This window comes from Suncus etruscus, chromosome 9, assembly GCF_024139225.1.
Source record: "Suncus etruscus isolate mSunEtr1 chromosome 9, mSunEtr1.pri.cur, whole genome shotgun sequence".
Taxonomy (NCBI): domain Eukaryota; kingdom Metazoa; phylum Chordata; class Mammalia; order Eulipotyphla; family Soricidae; genus Suncus; species Suncus etruscus.
Genome location: NC_064856.1, coordinates 6,615,908 through 6,636,697, shown reverse-complemented (window position 1 = coordinate 6,636,697; position 20,790 = coordinate 6,615,908). Strand labels below are relative to the sequence as shown.

At 44.0% G+C, this 20,790-nt stretch overlaps 2 protein-coding genes across 2 annotated transcripts in view; both read right to left on the bottom strand.

The window, feature by feature from the left end:
- The window catches only part of TMEM230 (transmembrane protein 230), a 768,807-nt gene that overhangs the window by 488,990 nt on the left and 259,027 nt on the right, over positions 1 to 20,790 (bottom strand). The window lies entirely within an intron of this gene.
- The window catches only part of SLC23A2 (solute carrier family 23 member 2), a 126,253-nt gene continuing 120,026 nt past the window's right edge, over positions 14,564 to 20,790 (bottom strand). The window contains exons 15-16 of the mRNA XM_049779196.1: positions 20,051 to 20,146; positions 14,564 to 17,345 (exon numbers count right to left, since the gene is read on the bottom strand). Of these exons, the coding sequence (XP_049635153.1) occupies positions 17,113 to 17,345; positions 20,051 to 20,146 (329 nt within the window). The 3' untranslated portion in view covers positions 14,564 to 17,112. The remainder of the gene's footprint in view (positions 17,346 to 20,050; positions 20,147 to 20,790) is intronic.

Sequence of the window (20,790 nt, the reverse complement as noted above, 5' to 3'; positions counted from 1 at the left end):
GGGATCTTGTGCTAATGGGCACTATGAATGCAATTCGGGAAAAGCAGCACCAACTCACTTGCTGACCGGTATATGCTCCCAGGGGCACTGAATACACTGAGTGCTTTTCTGATTTCCTTTTTTGTTTTGTTTTGTTTTGTTTTGTTTTTGGGCCACACCCGTTTGATGCTCAGGGATTACTCCTGACTAAGCACTCAGAAATCGCCCCTGGCTTGGGGGGACCATATGGGATGCCGGGGGATTGAACCGTGGTCCTTCCTTGGCTAGCGCTTGCAAGGCAGACACCTTACCTCTAGCACCACCTCACCGGCCCCTCTTTTATGATTTTCTTCCTTCCTTCCTTCCTCCCTCTCTCCCTCCCTCCCTTCCTCCTTCTCTCTCTCCACTCCTTCCTTCCTTCTTTCCTTCCTTCCCTCCCTCCTTCATTATTCCCTCCCTCCCTCCTCTCTCCCTCCTTTCCTTCCTTCCTTCCTTCCTTCCTCGTTCCCTCCCTCCATCCCTCCCTTCCTTCCTTCCTTCCTTCCTTCCTTCCTTTTTTCCTCCATCCCTTCCTTCCTTCCTCCCTCTCTCCCTTTCTTCTTTCCTTCCCTCCCTCCTTTCCATCCTTCCTCGTTCCCTCGCTCCATCCCTCCCTTCCTTCCTTCCTTCCTTTCTTCCTTCCTTCCTTCCATCTCCCTCTCTGCTTCCCTCCCTCCCTTCCTTCTTTCCTTTCCACACCCAATTTACTCCTGGCTGTACATTCAGAGATCAGTACTGGTGTTGCTCAGGGGACCATCAGGAATTGAACTCGGTAAGCAACCTACCCCCGTTATACTATTTCTCCAGACACTCCAGTCCTATTTATTTTTCATCTTGAGTGTGACTGTGCATAGAGCCCTGTAGAAGGGTTGTGCTGCAAGTTGTACTTATGGGAGGAACACACAGAACTTTTGTTGTTGTTATTGTTGTTGTTTTGGGGAGCATACCCAGCAGTGCTCAGTGCTTAGTCCTGGCTCTATGCTCAGAGATCACTACTGAAAGGCTTGGAACAATATGGTGCAATCTGAGCTAGTTCCATAAAAGGCAAATATCCGACCTGCTGTACTCTCTTTGTGCCCACACTCCCATTACCCAGATTTCTTTGCTTTACATTGCTGTTGTGATTCTTGTATTTGATGAGTGTATCTGACTTGTTTATTACCTTGAGTGTTACACAATTCAGTCTTTAATGGTTTTATCTTTCTAAGGGATTTACTAGAAGGACCAGGAAGATCACTCCAAAGGCCAAAGTATATGCCTGACCTGGCATGCTGAGGCTCTGGGTTTAATTCTTGGTGCCATCACATAGTCCCCTGCAGCACCATTTTCATAGCCCTGCTAGGTCTGTAAGCACCAACACTGCTTGTTCTGTAAAGCACCAGGCTGAATATAGTTCATAGTAGCCCTGAAGGCTCCTAAGCACCCCTGGGGTGGCCCAAATGTCTCCAGAACGACGGGGCCTGAGCAGCATCAAATCCTCATACTTTTGCATTTAGTAGCCACCCAGGTAGCTAAGAATCACCAGTGGGGATCTTGGACCTCTCAGGTACCCCTTGAGAAACCATATCAAAATTTACAAAAGAATACCACCAAACTTTTTTCTTAAATGCTTTTATTATAACAATGTCATTTACCAAGTTGTTCATAATATGGTTGTTTCAGGCATTCGGTGTTCAAACACCAATTTTACTACTGGTGTGACCTTCCCTTCACCAGTGGCCCCAATTTCCCAACCACCACCCTCGTCTGCCCTCTTGCAGGCACAAACAAATTTACTTCATATTGTTTGTTAGAGCAGAAAAGCAAATGAAATGATCAAATCTTAGATCAATAAGGATTTGAAATAATGGTGTTACTAAAGTCATTGAGGATTTTCTGGGCTGTGATTGGGGCTAGTTAAGCATTCTGTGGTACTATTTAGGCTCACCTAGCTTGGTAATTTTCTCATAAAATTGCAGTGATCTTACTGATACAGTAGTACTATGAAATTCTGACATGTTGCGTTGTCATGAAGCATGTCCCTGATCTACAGATCCAAAAATAAATTGGTGGCTTGACAGTTCAATAAGGTTTCATTATGTAGCTGGATTATTTCTGTCCAAGGGTGTCATTGTATTACTGCTCTAGGCTCTGAAACTACAAAGGCATTTAAAATACCTTGCTGAGAGGTTGGGGATGTAACTCAGTGGTAGAGCTCATGTTTTGCACATACGACACCCTGGACCCTGGTTAAAACCTGGCATTCCACTCCTCCCTACACACAATTCACACAAAATGCTGCCAGTGGTTAATGTTTACAGATGGATTATCAAGGAGTAAGACTAAAACACATAAACCACTAACAAGTTATTATAGAATTTAAGAATCAAAACATGATCACTGGAATAACAGAGTTGTATCTGTCAACTCCTGTCACAATATCACTGTGGAACAAACAGCCTATATCAGGACTAAAGACTCGGCTGACTCAGGACAAACCTGGGTTCAATCCCCAGCATCCCATATGGTCCCCCAAGCCAGGAGCAATTTCTGATCACATAGCAGGAGTAACCTCTGAGCATTACTTGTTGTGTCCCCAAAATAAAAACAAAACAAAAAAGTACATTTTACCATCTTATCACAATGATGAAAGAGTGGTATTAAAAGTTAAGTATTCGGGCCCGGAGAGATAGCACAGCGGTGTTTGCCTTGCAAGCAGTAGCCGATCCAGGACCAAAGGTGGTTAGTTCAAACCCCGGTGTCCCATATGGTCCCCCGTGCCTGCCAGGAGCTATTTATGAGCAGACAGCCAGGAGAAAGCCCTGAGCACCGCCAGGTGTGGCCCAAAAACCAAAAAAAAAAAAAAAGTTAAGTATTCAGCAGAGTACTGAGAGGTAGTTCAACAGAATGATACCATACACAGGATGTCCAGATACCCTACAGTCCCTCAAGCAATGCTGGGGACCACTTCCGAGCACAGAGCCCAGAGTAGGCACCAGTGGGTGTAATCCATAATTAAATAAAAATTCAGCAGATGAATTTGAGGCAAATATGACCAATGTTAAAATTTGAAAAAAAAAATAGGGGCCAGAGAGATAGCACCCACGGTAGGACATTTGCCTTGCACGCAGCCGATCCAGGATGGATGGTGGTTCGATCCCGGCATCCCATATAGTTCCCTGTGCCTGCCAGGAACAATTTCTGAGTGCAGATCCAGAAGTATCCCCTGAGCACCACCAAGCGTGATAAAAAAAAAAAAAAGTCAGAAGAAATCATTAGACATTTTAGAAAAAGAATCCAACCGGCACCGGACTTTTAAAGGCAACATAGGAAGGTAACAGAAGATCATATTCTGCTACAGAAAAAAAAATAAACAATGAGAAATCCAAGCACTATGGAAGAATAATATTGCTCCAAGATGTAAAGGAGATGCCTGTGGCTGTGAAAAGTACTAGAATGTACTGTACTTACAGAGAAATCTCCGGAATAACTCTGTACCAAAACAAATGACTCAGAACAGAGATTCCACATTGGAAGGTTGAAAGAAAGTGGAAACAGTGATGAGCTAGTTCAAATGTATGCAGTTATATGGAACAAAATAACATTCCATGCAATAGGCTGTGTAATATAGTAAGGATTTATTAAGTGAGCTGTGCAAATAAAAATACTACTAAACTTTTATTATTTTGATTTGGGGGCCACACCCAGTTGTGCTCAGGACTTATTCCTGGCTCTGCACTCAAGAATCACTCCTGGTGGGATTCAAGGGACCATAGGTGGTGTCAGAGACAGAACCTGGATCAGCTCTGTGCAAAACAAGAGCCCTTTCTACTGCTATCACTTTAGCCCCAAGACTGAGAGCCTCTTGGCAAAACTTAGCTGTTTGAGGATGTCTAACAGGGGTGGGTTTGACAGTAAGAGATGTTTCAGTGTCTTATCTGGGAAGAAAAGCACATAAAAAGTATTGTGTTAGTCTTAGTAATGGGAAAGGGGGGAAGTAGTGAGAGGAACCATTGGCTTCTGTCTTGAATTATGACTAAAATCAGCAGTGATTGGAGGGGAAGGGAGATGGTGGCCTTGGTGATGGGAATGTTACACTGGTAAAGTGGGGTGTTCTTTTATGACCGAAACCCAACTACAATCATGTTTGTGATCACAGTGTTTAAATAAAGATATTATTTTAAAAAAAGAAAAAGCAAGACAAACTTCAGCACTTGGCATAGAGTATGGTATTCACTCACGGTGCCTATGTTGGCCCTCTACTAGATTAAAAAAGGTTTTTGTTTTTACATTATCCTGCTAAGAATGTATATGCATATTCACAATAATGACTTAACATTTAATTTATATAAAATGCTATGTATTTGATCAAGGGTCTTTTAAACATTCAGACAACTTTTATTACAATATTTTACCTATTAATGCAGACATATAAGCATATATGTAATGTATTATTTCCTAACATAAAACCAATGTTCTCTGCCTTAGGATAAACTATTTCTGCAGGTCTATTCAGATTCTCCCTTGCTATTTTTCTTAACTCTCTTCACGCTAACTAAATTTTACATTTGCACACATACATTTATATCTATTCATAAATCTAGCATAAATTATACATATTCATTATTTTTTATTATAAGAACCTATGAAGCATTAGACTTTTTGAAACATGTATCATTGATTTACAGTTTTGTAAAATTCCAGATTAGCTTTCTTTGCTTCTATATGTAGGTGTCACTACTTCCACAGTAAAAGAAAAAAGAAAAAAGAGAGTGAGAGAGCTCTATCCTATATGTGAGACCAAAGGGAAAAAAATACAGTAAGGGAACAACAAATGGGCAAAGTCCTCAGAAAAAAGTATTTGTCTACATAATTCAGCTTCAACAAAGATGGAAGGTCCTTGAGACATGAAAGAAGGGAAACTTCATGAAAGAAGGAAAGAAGGCACTCTGGTGTGGTGTTAGAATGACCTATCTGGGGCCGGGTAGGTGGCGCTGGAGGTAAGGTGTCTGCCTTGCAAGCGCTAGCCAAGGAAGGACCGCGGTTCGATCCCCCGGCGTCCCATATGGTCCCCCCAAGCCAGGGGCGATTTCTGAGCACATAGCCAGGAGTAACCCCTGAGCATCAAACGGGTGTGGCCCAAAAAAAACCAAAAAAAAAAAAAATAGAATGACCTATCTATGAAAAGTTGGGGCCAGAGAGATAGCATGGAGGTAAGGCATTTGCCTTGCATGCAGAAGGATGGTGGTTCAGATCCTGGCACCCCATATGGTCCCCCGACCTGCCAGGAGCAATTTCAGAGCATAGAGCCAGGAGGAACCCCTGAGCGCCGTCGGGTGTGACCAAAAAAAAAAAGTATAATTAACAATATTATAAATATCTGTACCTCAATAAAATGGCTTAAAGGAAAAAAAGAAATCAGTAATGATTTGATTTTAATGTCTGGGAAGAGTTTGATGACATTACCTACCCCACTGGGCAGAGAAGGGGGAGAAGAAGGAAATGAACAGTCTTTCATTCCCTTAACAGCAATAATAACCAAAAATGCAAGGTCTACTACCTACAATAAAGTAGGACCTGTAGTAAACAAACTGAACCAGGGAAAATCAAGCTAAAATGTCAGTTTGAGAAGCTCTCATGTATCATATCATGTATCTCATTATCACATTAAAAGAAAAGAAACAGAGCAATGATGTCCAGGTTCAATCCCGGTGCCCCACAATCCTCTAACAATGCTGGGGACTATTTCTTAGCACAGATTCCAGAGCAGGTCCTGGAATAAACACCAGTGGGTGAACTCCCAAATCAAACCTAGCTGTAGACTAAAACTACACAGTTAAAAGATCACTAGAGGGGGTCAGAGCGGCCAATGCAGGAAGGACCTGGTTTGATCCCTGGCATCCCATATGGTCCCCCAAGCCAGGAGCGATTTCTGAGTGCAGAGCCAGGAGTAACCCCTGAGCACCACTGGGTGTGATCTTCCAAAAAAAAAAAATACATTCTCAAGTGAGAGAAATTGCTGGCCAGAGTACTAAGTACTTAGGTATATGTTCACTTTAAGCCATTCATACTGCTACCAACATATATTTGGTTGCCAGTGTGATTTGACTGTCAGGATCAATTTGAGGAAGTGCATATTTTATATTATTAGCATTTTCAAAATGCGGAACTTTTCTACTTCTTCAAATGTGATATTTTCACATATTTCTAACATTGCTCTCTTCTTTAGAAAAATAACACAGTTAGGTTGGTTTAGTTAGTTTCTATTTTAAATGGTTATATAACATGTAAGAAGAGAGAAAAGAGCAAATGGAATTCATAAACCCACTTCCCAAGGATCCTGTGCAGAGGTTTTGATCTACTTCATGCCTTTCTCCTGAGCACACACATTTCCAGATAGGAAGGAATCTGTAGTAAAACAGAAAAAGCTGAAATGAACTCCATGCTTTGATGAATCATTGCTGAGTCCACAAGTCTGGCCAGATTAGATGAAAGCAAAATGAAGAAGGACCCAGAAGAGGCAACTTGAAAAGTTGGAGGGAGTTTGATTTTAACTCACAGACTTGGGGCAGAAACCGGTCAGCTAAACCCTCTTCCTGAGCCCACACAGCTCTAAGTTTTTTCCCCAGTACAAGCTGTCAAGACAAAAATCACCAAAAATACAAAAGATGAAGAAAGGTGCTCTTCTGAGGAACTGAGAGAAACACTTTCCAATCAAAAAAAAAGCATATAAAAAGAGAGAAAACTTTCCAGCAAAACCCCCTGAGTGGGGCCAGAGCCCAAGTGTGGGTTGGGCACTTGCCTTGCATACACCCAAGAAGATTTTTTTTTTTTTTTTGGTTTTTGGGCCACACCCAGTGACGCTCAGGGGTTACTCCTGGCTATGCGCTCAGAAGTCGCTCCTGGCTTGGGGGACCATATGGGACGCCGGGGGATCGAACCGCGGTCCGTCCAAGGCTAGCGCAGGCAAGGCAGGCACCTTACCTCTAGCGCCACCGCCCGGCCCCACCCAAGAAGATTTAACCCCTGGCATCCCTTATGGTCTCATGGGGCTGCCAGGAGTAATTCTTGAGTACAGAGCCAGGAGTAACTCCTGAGCACTGCTGAGTGTGTCCCAAAATCCAAAAACAAGCAAACAAACAAAAATCCAAAACAAAAAAAAAATAAGTTCAACAACAACAAAATCAAATCTGGGCATATTTTTAATAGAATCTAAGAAGACATTTGCTTCTGTGAAAAAGATCTCAACAAAAAATGTGTTTGTGGAGCCGGAGCGATAGCATAGCAGTAGGCATCTTCCTTGCACACGTTGTCCAACCCTAGATGGATCCCAGTTTGATTCCTGGCATCCCATATGATCTCCTGAGCCTGCCAGGAGTGATTTCTGAGTGCAGAGCCAGGAGTAATCCCTGAATGCTGCTGCGGGGTGTGACCCAAAAACCAAAAAAGGAAGGGGAGTACAGGAGTATAAGTGAGGGGAGTAAAGATCATGGAGTGCTGGGATTTGAGACCAAGGCTTTTTGCATAGTGAGGCAAATGCTTCAACCTTTGAATAACAACCTCTGGCCTGTTTCTTCAGTCATCTTCATAATAAAATATTTAATTTCATTTGTATATTTCAGTGACTTAGTAGTGTGAAACTTGCAGTAGCCTGAAGAAAATGCTGGATCCGGAAATTGGTTTGTAACCATCATGTAGTAAGTTCATGCTGATCTATGGAAGGACACACAGATGCTAATAATGAAAGAGCAGGTGGGTCTTGGCAGTTGGAAACCAGCTGTAGAAAGAGATGGTGCAACACACAGCCACAAAGAAGGATGCAGTCATGCAGTTTGCTGCAATGTGGATGGTATTGTAGGGTGTCATGTTTAACAAAGTCGGTCAGAGAAAGAACAGAGAGTGAGTCTCATTTATCTGTGGTATTTAGAGTAGAAAGACAAGGGAATGGGAGGTACCATATATAGGCAAAGCTGAGGGATGTGGGTGATAGAGAAAGGTATGAGGCTGCACTGCTGCAGATGGGTGATGGGTTTACCATGCTCTTCCTGCTTCTTGCATATTTTTGACAGGGACCAAAAGAAATAGTTTCAACAGTGCACCAAGAGACAGAAGATAAAAAGACAAAAGACTGCTGGTCACTTGGATTTTTGCTTAGAAATAAAATACTCTTAGAATATAAAGGATATGGAAGATAATAGGAAAGAAACTATGACATGAATAGAATAGAATAGAATAGAATAGAATAGAATAGAATAGAATAGAATAGAATAGAATAGAATAGAATAGAATAGAATAGAATAGAATAGAAAAAAAAGAAACTGGGACACTTGGAGGCATGCCTAAGAGAAACATGAATGAGAAGCCAGGTCAGTTACCAGGAGACTACACAGGACAGAGGCATTGCCCTGACCTTGACTGAAGACCACCCAAAACATTAAAAGCTAATTTGTGTCTGGTTTCTTTGTGACATGACTTATTCATTACCAAGGATATTTTACATATCCAAATATGCAGATTTAAAAGAATTACCTTTTTCAACTTCTAGCACTAAGTAATCATTTCTAGCGGTGCTTGGGGAACTATATGGGATGTTGGTAATTGAACCTGGGTCGGCTGTGTGTTATCTCTCCAGTCCTTGATTCCACCTGATTTCTGAGTTACTTTCATAAAGTGCAAGTGTTTCAAAGGGACTTTTCTTGGGTTTCAAACATGGCTTACCAATAAAGGACTGCAAGGCAAGTTATGAGACCCTTCAATTCCCAGCAACAAGAGGGAAAAAAAGGACTAAAATGGACTCCTCCTTGTCAACTGAACTCATATGTCTAATGTGAGCCTCCCTATCCCTCTCAATCCTTTGTCTTAAGATATATTTTGTGGGGCTGGAGAGATAGTAGAGGGGTAAGGTGCTTGCCTTGCATGTGGCTGGCTCTGGTACAATTTCCAGCATTTCACCACTGGGAGAAGTGCCTCAGGAGTGGCCCAAAACTACCTGCCTGCAAGTTTGATTTTGTCAGGAAACTAGACGGTTGTATTTGCTCCATGGGCTTTCTCCGTTTGGGGATGGGTGGTGCCATATATGGCTGTGATCCGTGCTTACTCCTGACTGCTCCTAGCAGATTTGGGGGACCAGATGAGATGTTGGGGATCAAACCCACATTGGTGGCATGCAAAGTAAGTGCCCTATCTCTTGAAGTAAGTCCTATCTCTCTGGCCTGTCAGCATCCTTTTATTGTCCATTTTGCTTGCTCTTTCATCATTTATCAGTTCTTTCTCAACAGCACTTCTAAACTACCTTTGATGAAAGACTTGTGCCTTTGTTTTTTCAAACTATTCTAAGTCAAGGCTTTTGTAAAATATATTTACACTCAAATTAAGATCCTGGAATTAAAGACATACAAAATGTGGCCCAGATGTTTTAATAATCAATTCAATATCCATAATGTCTAAATTGATTAGAAACTTTCATAGAATTACAAAGTTTCTGAAAATACATTTCTAGACATTATTTCCCTGTAGCTTTTGACTACCAAAGCCACTTTTTTTGTTGTTGTTGGTCACACCTGGCAATGATCAAGGGTTACTCCTGGTGGGAGTAACTACCCAGTTATCACTCTGACCCCACTTTTTTTTTAATAAGTTTTATTGTGACCAGTCAATTACAAATCTTTCACAGAAATATTTTAGGTACATAGTGACAATGAATCAGGAGCATTCCCTCCACCAGTGTTGTCCTTCCTCCACCCCTGTTCCCAGCATGCATCCCATACCTCCCTCCTTTGCTCCCCAGACTGCTAGTACAACTGGTCCCCGCTGTGTAGAGCTTGTTGTAAATTGGGTATTGATTCTGTTGTCACTGACTTTGGGTTTGGTGTTTAAGTCTGATCATTTTTTATTTCTACCCAATGTTCATATGACTGTTTAATCCTGGCACCATCCATTCCCCCCCCTCCAATTTGAGGCAGAAGCCACTTTTTTATTATTATTATTATTGTGGAACAACACCTATTGGTGCTTAGCGGTCACTATTAGTGCAGCATCAAGAGTGCTTGGAAGAGTGTGAGGGGGTACTGGATTAAACTTGGGGCCTTGCACAGGCAAGGCATAAGCCACCAATGAACTTTATCCCCAGCCCTCCAGCCATGCCTCAGTCTCCATGCTGTGAAGTGTGCATCAGGATTCGATTCTGCTCCCTGGTCTGACTTAGTTTGGTAAGTCCAGCTCATGGATCATTACTGGAACCTTCCAGTCTTCACTGCTGCTCAGTCTTCTCTTTCCGTGTCCATATGGCCTTCAACCATGAGATCATAACCTTCAGATTCCTTTTCTTTCCTTTAATCTTTGCTGCTAGGTGCTATAGTATAGATTATCTCCCCAATTTCAGACTGAAATCTAATGTCCAATGTGAGAATATGTGTGTGGGGGGGCTAAGTCGTGATATCAGTCCTGGATATATAAATATCAAAGTAAGGCACTTATCTTGCATGTGGCTGACCTGGGTTTGATCCCTAGCACCACATAAGGACCTCCTGAACACCTGGAGTGACCCCAGAGCTCAGAGCCAGTTCTTAAGCACTGGTGGGTGTGGCCCAGAACCCCACTCCTCAAATAAAATAGTAGGTAAGTCATCTCTGGAGTCCCCAATCCCTTTCCCACCAGTGGAAAGGCCTGTTTTGTGGGGCCCTTAGCCAGCACAGGCTCTGCTCAGAGGTTTGTCCATGTCACTAAAATCCACTAAGCAGTGAGAATGGTGTCCTGGGGCTTCTGATTATTTTACTGCACTCAAGCCTCAATGTCACTGATTGAAGACTCAAATTCAACCCAAGTCTAGCACAAGTGTACCCTCTGACCAGAACACCCCAGGTCCTGGAGCAGCTGAGTTCTGAAACAATAGAAACAGCCTAACTCGGGACCTGCAGAGTGAGCCCAACTTGCTGATGGCGGGTCCCATGTGGTGAACTTCCTGCTCTGGGTGAACATGTTTAACATTAAAAACTCGGAAAGGAAGCTCCATTGGCAGAAGACCTAGTCCCCCAACCCAGATTTTGGCCCAAACAATCTCAGCTGCTCTAAGTTCCCAGATGTGTAGTAGCTACAGCAGCAATGGAGAGCTGCGCTCTCTTCGGGCAAGCACCGAGCTCCAGCACGAGCTACTGGGAGAGTCACCAGCCATGGTCCATGGTTCTGTGGAACTAAAGCCACATGGTCACCCGGGGAGTCACACCCAGCTCAACAGTGTCTGGACACCATGATGAAGGACACAAGCCCCGCGAAGTCCACAGAAGAAGCCGATTTTCAAAACCTCCTGCATCCTGACTGTGTTTCAGGTTGATTTCTTTTTTTTTTTTTTTTTTTTTTTTTTTTTGGTTTTTGGGCCACACCCGGTAACGCTCAGGGGTTACTCCTGGCTATGCGCTCAGAAGTTGCTCCTGGCTTCTTGGGGGACCATATGGGACACCGGGGGATCGAACCGCGGTCCGTCCAAGGATAGCGCAGGCAAGGCAGGCACCTTACCTTTAGCGCCACCGCCCGGCCCCAGGTTGATTTCTTGACCCTATTTGCATCGGTCATTGTCTTGCTGGCTAAAATGTGTTTTATCTGTACGGTTCCTACTGTTTTGTTCTAAGCCCCACTGTAAACAAAACATTTTGTATGGAACTTTAGTTGTTCAAAACAAGTTTGCACAATTCTGGGAAAAGACATGTTAATTTTTCCTAGTGGATATTTCCCAACTGCTATATTTTATTGTGCATCTTATGTAGCAGCCTATTTTCAAACTATTTTCTGCAGAAATGTTTTTGTAATTTTGTTTAGAAAAGTTTATGGAAAGGACCTAAGATGTTCTATACTTATTAATGGTGCTTGGTGTAATAATGCTAAGAATTTCAAACTAAAAGTGTAAAAGTCTATCTGCAGAAAAAAGTTCTAATGTTTAGTGTTCAGAGAAGTCTATGTAAAAATGTGATATGTACAAGATATGGAAAAGGCTGATATTTTAAAAGGAATTGTGTGCTCTTTAAACTTTGTTGCTTTGGGTTAGAGTTCCTGCCTTTGTCAGAGAACAGGAAAACAAAAGCTTCATAACTTTTTTATTTGTTTGTTTCGTTAAGACAAAGAAAGGGGGAAATGTTACTCCTCCCTCAATTCCATATGCTATGGATGGTCAGACCCACCTACAGCTGGGAGGAGTCTTCAGTTGGGAATAAAGGTGTAACCTTGGAGAAAGAGGAGGCAGCAAGGGATTATGAGAAAGAGGCTGCATGAAAATATTAGCTTTTGGTGATGGGAATGTGGCAATGGAAGGGGGGTGTTTTTTTACATGACTGAAACTACAATCATATTTGTAATCAAGGTGTTTAAATAAAGATATTAATTTAAAAAAATAAAATCATAGCTTTAGAAGTGGAGAAATGCACATGGCAGTTGGGGCGTTGTACTAAAGCCGGCGGCTGTCTCTTGAAACTTCATCTGACTGCTTGTGAATCTCTCCGCCATTATTCTGCAGCCTTCAGACCCGCTGGCCAAGGGGCTAAAGCTAAAGGCACCTTGCTGAGAAAAGCCTCACCCCAACACTAGGACTCTATATTTTATATTTTCACAACAGTTTCCACGATCTGACAGAGTGGCCAAAGGAGGCATGTGAATAGCGGCACTGCGTCCAGGAGAGCTTTTATTTGTACGGAACAGTTTTAAAAATACAGAATAAAATAGCTTTTATCTCTACTATTATTCACAACATCTGGTCCAAATAGTACATATTTTTAAAATACTTAAAACGTTTAATGAAGCCATGTTAGAAAAACAATATGAAAATCCTTTTTGTTTTTAAAAACTCCATAAAAGAATGACACATCTCAAAAAAAAAAAAAAAAAAAAAAAACAACCCCATCCCCAGGAACCCTTGATACATGAAATAAAATTCCAGAAGGGTCTATAGCCCTTCTATAAAGTCAGTCACCAAAAAGAAAAAAGAAAAAAAAAAAAAAAAAGCAGCATCCCCCCACTGTTTAAGAACATTTAGAAATTTGTTAATGTTTCCAACGGATTGTTACAAACAAACAACAACAAAAAAGGGCATTAACTTCAACTGGTAGTAAGTTGGCAACTTTGGGAAGGGTGTCTTACATGCCTGGAAACAGAATTCTAGAAGGTGCTGGATGTTGCTCATGAAAGACGACCAGGAGGCAGTCAGGAACTGCCTAAATAACAGCTATAGTATGTGGGTATGGCTGCAAGAAGGAACCTCAGAGTTAGCAGGTCTTACAGGACCCTCTGGAAGCTGGCAGCCATGTGTGCACTTGCCTTGCTCAGGCAGTGCCTGTGAACTCAGCAAGTTCTCCTGTGTGTCCAGGCTATCAGGGACCAGTGTTTGTGGATGGCCAGTGGGAGCTGGAGCTCACCTCTAGTGCCAGGGATGGTTCCCTAACAAGGGGCCACTGCAAAGGCTTGGTTGGGTGCATGCTGGGGACCAGTAAGCATGGCAGCCACACAGCCACAGATGCCTGCAACTGAGTGGACACCCGCATGCGGATTTAGGAATGAGGCTTCTGCCACAGCTCCTTAGTTCTCCTTCCATCTGGCCTGCCCACCCGCCCCCAATCCCAAGTCTGAAAGCTAAAGGTTGCCAACTTCAAGTCTAAGCTACTAATACAGATGTTTCAGCAGGGACATGCGTGAAAGGAATAATTGAGCTGGCGGTCCTGAATGGCAGGCATGGGTAAATAAAGTATACACACATACTAGAGATTCATCAATGGAGAAATTCTATCATTGCATGACATTGTCATGAAAATTATTATCATTCCCTCCCTGGAAAACTGCGACTATTATCCCGGGCAGAAATGTTCTTTGACTATATGGAAATACTGCAATATTCATGCATGAACCAAGTTGTCGCCATGAGAGTCAGTATTCTACAGTATAAAGCAAATCCTGTGTGTGGATCTGTTACCGGTGAAAATGGGAGACCAGCGGGGACCAAGGCGCTTTTATTCCAGCTGGCCCGGGTGAGCCACTTTTTCTCGCCAAGAAATAAAAAGCTGAAACCTTCCAAAGAAAGAGTCTGTGACCATAAATCTAACTCCCTAGCTGAGAATGGAAACCATTTTCCCAAGATTGGAGCATTTTTGTTAGCCTGTCCATCCCATGTGGGAGAGTTTACGGTGCTCATGGGGTTGGGGATCCGCCCTGTTCTGTGAAATGGGCAGTGGCTAGCATCCCAATAAATACCTTCCCCTCTCCACATCACTGTTCCCCAAGGAAACAAGATGTGGGTATGTGGTCATGGTCGAAACTGGAGACCGAAAACCCTGCCATTATCTGTCCCAAATGTTTGGAGCTGTTCTGATGGCCCAGTAAGCTAGGGCAGACAGAGGTCTAAGGGATGTGGCCTTTACCAGCCACAGTGGCCTCCTGTGGCTCTTCCCTCTTCAGGCATGGCCTCAATCCTAAGCAGCCAAGGACCACGGTATGTTAGCAGCTTATTTGGGAGAAGAGGCAGCCTAAAAAGGCTGGTGCGCATCCCACATCCAAGATTTTTTTTCCAGCCTCCCTCCACCCCCACCAGTGCCTATGAGCAAAGGCGAGTGTCATAGGCCATGCACCAGGCTGCCCTTCCCTAGATAGAGACTATAGAGGGGATTCCTCATTTGGGGGATACTGGTGGCAGAGGAAGTCTAGAATCTACTCCCATGTGGGATTCCTTGCAGACCCCCATCTCCTTCAGCTCCCCAGTTAAAATATTTCAAAATTCCACAGGCACAGGACTATGGGCTGGAGTTTCTGGGCCTTTGTAGCAGGGATGCGACCCTGAATGCATGACCTGATCCTTTGGTTCCCCCTAGAAAGCAAGAATACTGCCAGTCTCCAGGCTGCTCAACGTTTCCTTTCCTTATTTTTTGGGGGCTTGGGGGCTCATCCGGCTGTGCTCAGGGGTTACTCCTGGCTCTGAACTAAGGAATCACTAAGGGGATCATAAAGGTACTAGAGATTGAACGTTGGCACGTACAAGGCTAGCACCCTACTCACTGTACTGTCGCTCCAGCCTTTCCCTCTATTTTGTAAAGAGAAGAAATTGGAAGTATTGAGCCAAGTACGAACAGAAAGGACAGAGAGCCAGCCCACCAAGTGAGTTGGGAGGCTTAAGGGAGGACGGAGGTTAAAGGGACAAAAGTCTTAACCAGTGTGTCCCTAAAGTAACAACGTTTTGAATACACTTCCAAAAGAAAAAAAGAAAAGAAAAGGAAGAACAAGAAAACATGTGAAATTAAATACTATTCAGAATCTAAGTTCTTGACTCCATCTGCAAAGGTCTCGCAGCTCTTGGCAAAACAGTGCAGTGGTTTTAAAGTGTTCTTGCCAGAATAAACCTTGAAATGTACTTTCTGGGAGCCCAGGAAGCTGGAGTGACACTAGAACGCTGCCAAAGGCATCCCAATGCTGGACAGGCAGCGAACACCCAGAGTGCAGGAGACGCCTAGAATGCCCTCTGCCGCTGAAGGCTGGAGCCCGGCCCAACAATACATGACCTGGAGGAGGTCTGGCCTCTGTGTCTCCTGAGCCCCCTGTGGCCAGAAACATTCCAAACCAAGTTCAACAGAGATCATTTCCCATCCCCACCCCACCCCCAATAACTTAGTGTTATTCATTAGAACTCAGGTGGATTCTGCTGTATTTCACCACAATATGCTCTTATCATTTTAAGGAGTAAAAGCCGTATCTGACCAGGGTGTCTGACCAGGGAATCTCCCCCTCTGCAGATATCGAAATCCAGTGGCTCTACAGCTCAGTAATCCAGAGTCGACCTGCAGTGGAAGACTTCCAGGATGCCCGGGGCCATTCCAGACAGATTCCCCAACTCCTAGTCTTTGTCATCACAAGACAAATTCACATAGATAGAATGTCACAGCCCATGGTTTCAGGGCTCTCGTAAAAGTAGTCAGTTTTGATAAATAGATTAAGCGTTAACAGTATTTACACTTTCATGGTATTGAGCAATACAAAAACACAACCACAATAATGGTTACTGGCCTTCAAAAGCCATGACAACAAGCTTCCCTGATGATGTCCACAGCTTCTACAAATGCTGGTTCTTTTCTTGATGGGGGCTTAGGGGTGGGGGTGGGAGGACAAGTGAGGGGTAGACACAAGGTAAGAGGGTCACGTAGAAAAAATAAAAACAAAAACACTGATTTCAAAACTCTGCTACCATCGATGACGTTAAACAGGAATACAGCTGTAGTTGAGAGACACGAGCAACAATTACTGACATCCACATGACAGCTGAGCTGAGACTCTCCTAAACGCCCATAGGTGCCTCCCTGTGGCACTCCGTTCACATCAAACACATCCAGAATGAGATGCCAGAAAATGGCTTGGCTACAAATGAAAATGAGGCCAGTCTGGCCCAAAGTGGCACTAGAAAGAGCAGTTGACAACCAGCCCTGAACTCCAAGCAACTGCTTCTCCAGTCCCCCAAACAGACTTCCACTGTGCAGGATGGTGCCTGCACAGACCTCAGCGAGGCGTGGGTTCCTCATGGCATGATTTCCCAATGAAGTGAATGGCTCCTCCTATAGGACAGCCAAGGAACAGACCGAAAACTGACCCGTCAGTTACTGTCCTCACTGTAACCAGAGAGGTCCCCTTTAGCCTGAGGATGTCTCTGGCGTGGACTGAAGTTTAATAAAAAAAAATAATAATAAAATAAAAAAAAAAAAAAACAGCAGCAGGGACAGAAAGCCCTGAACCCTGGAGGCAGCGTGTAGGAAAGTCAGCACAGACAGCATGGGAGAGGGTGAGGGGTGCTGAGGATAAGGACGCACTGTGGATGCCAAGCATCCACGCCCACAGGAGGACAGGAACTTCAAGTTCAGCGACCACGGCCAGCGACGGATGCTCCCACGTGAGGGGGCAAGGGACGAGGGCTTAAATAAGGAGAGGCTTGAGATACAGTATAGACACGATCACCACCCACAACAGAAAAGCTACGTGGAAAGTCAGAGCCTTGGGGTGCAGGATGGAAATGCAGATATACAAATAGAAATGCTACTGCTTGTTACTCAGCAAGGAACTACCAAAAGGTGCCCCACTGCGGCCGGGCCACAGGCCAAGCCACGGCTATACCGTGGCCTGAGAGTCCTCGTCTGAACTCCGGCCTGTGCCGCTCTTCCGGAGGCCTTTCCAGGTATAGCCCACGAAGGTGGGGCTGATGGGCAAGTAGCTGAAGCATCTGTATTTTTTAATAATGTTCATGCCGAATGGCAAATCATAGGACTCCATGCCTTCGAGGGACTTGCTGCCTTTGCTCACACCCTTCTTCCATTTCCTGATCCCTCTCTCCTCTGGAGTACCTGCAGATCAAACACACACATGCAACAAAACAAAGAAATGCTTTGATTAGCAAGCAGCAAATTCTACCAAACCGTCACACCACATGCACCAAACTAGCCCACCCACTGAAGAGCTGTTGGCAGGAGAGGTAAGGACTTCAGTTGAAATCTAAGACCTCCCCATCTCAAAAATGCCGTATTTGCCGGCATGTAAGATGACTGGGCGTATAAGACGACCCCCTAATTTTGCAGTTAAAACATAGGTTTAGGCCTCTATTCGCTGTATCAGACAGAATGTTCCTGTGCTGCAACTGTATGTACCACAGTGAGCCAATCCCAACAAAGGTTCAAAGGTTCTACTGTCATAGACTTCCTCTCTGACTCTGGCCCATCTGAGCAGGCTTTTCACAGTGTAGACTCGGGTCCAGAACATTGTCTAATTTGCACGCATCAAAAGCTTGCTTGGACTGGCTGAGTTAGAGAGGTGGTCCGAGTAGCCTTGCAGTGATTGGTGCAGGATCGAGTTGGAAAATTCGTTTTGTGGCAATATTCAGACAATTTTCGTTTAGCCGCATATTGAAACATTTTTCGGGATATACTCGGCGTATAAGACGACCCCCGATTTTCGATTGACTTTTTTTTTTGTTTCAAAAGTCGTCTTATACCCGGAAAATACGGTAGTTCTCTACACTGTAAAATTCATCTTGAAGATGAAGCCCAGAGCCACCCCTAATCCAGATATAACAAGTATTCCATATTGCTCTGCTGTGTCTGTGCATGGATTATGAAGGCAGGGGATAATTGTAAGGGGCGAATATAATGGAGTTGCCTTTTGTCATGCTCCTCTGAGGATGAAGACACTCCTGACAATTCTGCCCATAGATCCATAAGTTCTCCATACGGAAGAAAGATCTGGCCTTGGCAACTCTCACGACTTTCTTCTGTCTAGAAGCTTCCCAGTAGGAACACTCACAGTTACTCTTGGCCAATACCAAATACTGAATCTTCTGCCCAGAGCACAGTGACCTCATCACTGTTTCCCATCTCAACACCCTGCCCTGGGCCCTTCTGCTGTGACACTGACTTTCGATCCCCTTGGCCTTCCTCCAGGGCTGGCTTTTCTCACTGAGCTCTGTCTGGTTCAGGAAATAGGTCAGAAGCAGATACCTCCTGACTACTCATCACTGTGCTGCTTTCCCTGCAGTCTCCTGTAAACTGAGGCTTTTTTGGAGGTGTGCTGGATTCCAGTGGGTAACATCCCCACATGGAGCAGTGCCCATCCCTGACAACAGACAGGAAGGGCATTCGCCCAAGGTGGACAGCATTTAGCACCTTACCTGGAACCCCCGGCCCAGGACACACACTGATCCGATCTGTTACCAGCATATGGCACAGAACACACCGAGCATAGCAACACATAGCAACAAGGGTGACGGATGTGGGGAGACAGATAGCTGCCCCACATCTATCAGGCTTGTATCCTGAAGACAGTCTCTGCCTGCTGCCATGGATTTCAGCCTCAGCTGATGGGAGGGCGGGGGGTGTCTGCCTTCGGAACAACTGAAGGGACAGGCCCTCTAAGGAAAAGTGTCCCCAAGAAAAAATGAAATACCAGCAGGCTCAGGGTACAATACGAACAATTCATGGAAACTGCTGGACAAGGCTGTGCAGGGAGGGATGGGAAGGCCAAGCCATCCACAGGTTGTCTCTGATTGGCTTTCAGGCTCTTAAAGGCACAGCAGTCTTCCTGCCCCCACCCACCACACATACTCAGATCCTTCTATTACTGCATAGTAAATGTCCAGTGTTATTATTTGGTTTTATTATTTTCTTATAGGGCTCAAGCACAATTAAACTTTTCTTATTTGTTTTGAGGTCATAGTTGTGGTGCTGGAGGCTACTCTAGGCAGTGCTCAGGAGTCTGGGGATTAAACTGTGAGTTCCTGGGGCTGAAGTGATAAGACAGCTGGTAGGGCACTTGCTTTACATATAAACCAACCTGGATTTGCTCCCAGGCATTCCACGTGGTCCCTGAGCCTGGCCAGGAGTAATTCCTGAATGCCACCAGGAGTAACCCCTGAAAACTGCTGGAGTGGCCCCAAAACAAACAGATAAACAAGCAAAAATTCTGGGCTCCTGCATGCAAAGCATGAGCAGTAGTCTTTTCAACTATCTCCCTGGCCCTCCACATTAAATTTTGTCATAGGTATACAGATAACAGCAAGATTACAGAATACATAGTATTAGGTATGATCCAGTTTCAGGTATCCATTTGGTAATTTGGGGGTATGTCCACTGCAGATTATCAGAAAGTACTGTAATTCAGCAAGAATAAAAACTATTGGGCTAGAGAACTATTACAACAGGTAAGGTGCTTGCCTTGCATTGGCTGATCTAGTCCAATCCCATGCTCCATATATGGCACCCTGGATTCTGCCAGGAGTGACCCTTGAGTGCAGAGCCAGGAGTAAAACCTAAGCACCACCAAATGGCTCCAAAACAAAAGCAAAAATGTAAATAAAAACAATTAAGTCTGCTAGAGAGACAGCAAAAGACTCATGAAAGGAGGATAAGAAGTTTGTCTTTACTTCACAAAAGACAGCTTTTACCCAGGGATGGTTCAAATCTCATTCACTCTGCCAAACTCATTCTATTCCATATATCTTACATATCTGAGAAAAGGATAACTAGATGTGGACTAAATGTGTCTGACATGTGTCACATACCTGGGATGGTATTATCCAAAACAAAAGCCACACAGCCTCCTACAAACATCGCAGTTGTGAGAAGAACATTCAACACCTGATCAATTCCTGTGATTCCTAGGAAACAGCAAAATAAAGCGGTCAGTGGAGGTAGTCTTCAACAGCAACTGGCCAGCTCCATGAGCAGAAATAACTGCCAGCATGTACACCTAAATCAGCAACACTTTATAAACTACTGTGATGGGGCTGGAGAGTTTAGCAGGAGGACAGTTGCCTTTCTTGCAGCCAACCTGAGTTTGATCTCTGAGAATAGAAAAAGGAGTAAGCTGTGAGCACTGTTGGAAGTGTCCCCACCAAGTCCAAACTACTAATAAGAAATAAGTAATAAATTTCCAAGTTCCAGACAAGAAATCTGTAATAGAGTGGGGTTGGCATATAACAAACTATAAAGCAGCTGGAGGTATTATGTACAATTTAGAGACAATAAACACATAGACAACTGTTGTAAAGCTGAAAGAAATCAAGAAATCGATTAGTAATAAAAAACAATTTATAAGTGTACACAAAACATTGCAGGATCCTGGGTTACTAATTAAAAAAATCATCTCAGGATGATCCATTTTTAAGGAACCACCAAACTTGAGTAAGGCAACCTTGTCCCACCAGGATCATCCTGAGACCCAGCAAATTGACTCTGAGGGACAGAGCCCAAAAGGCCCAAAGAAGTAAAACAGGTGATTGAGGACAGAGTGATAGCACAG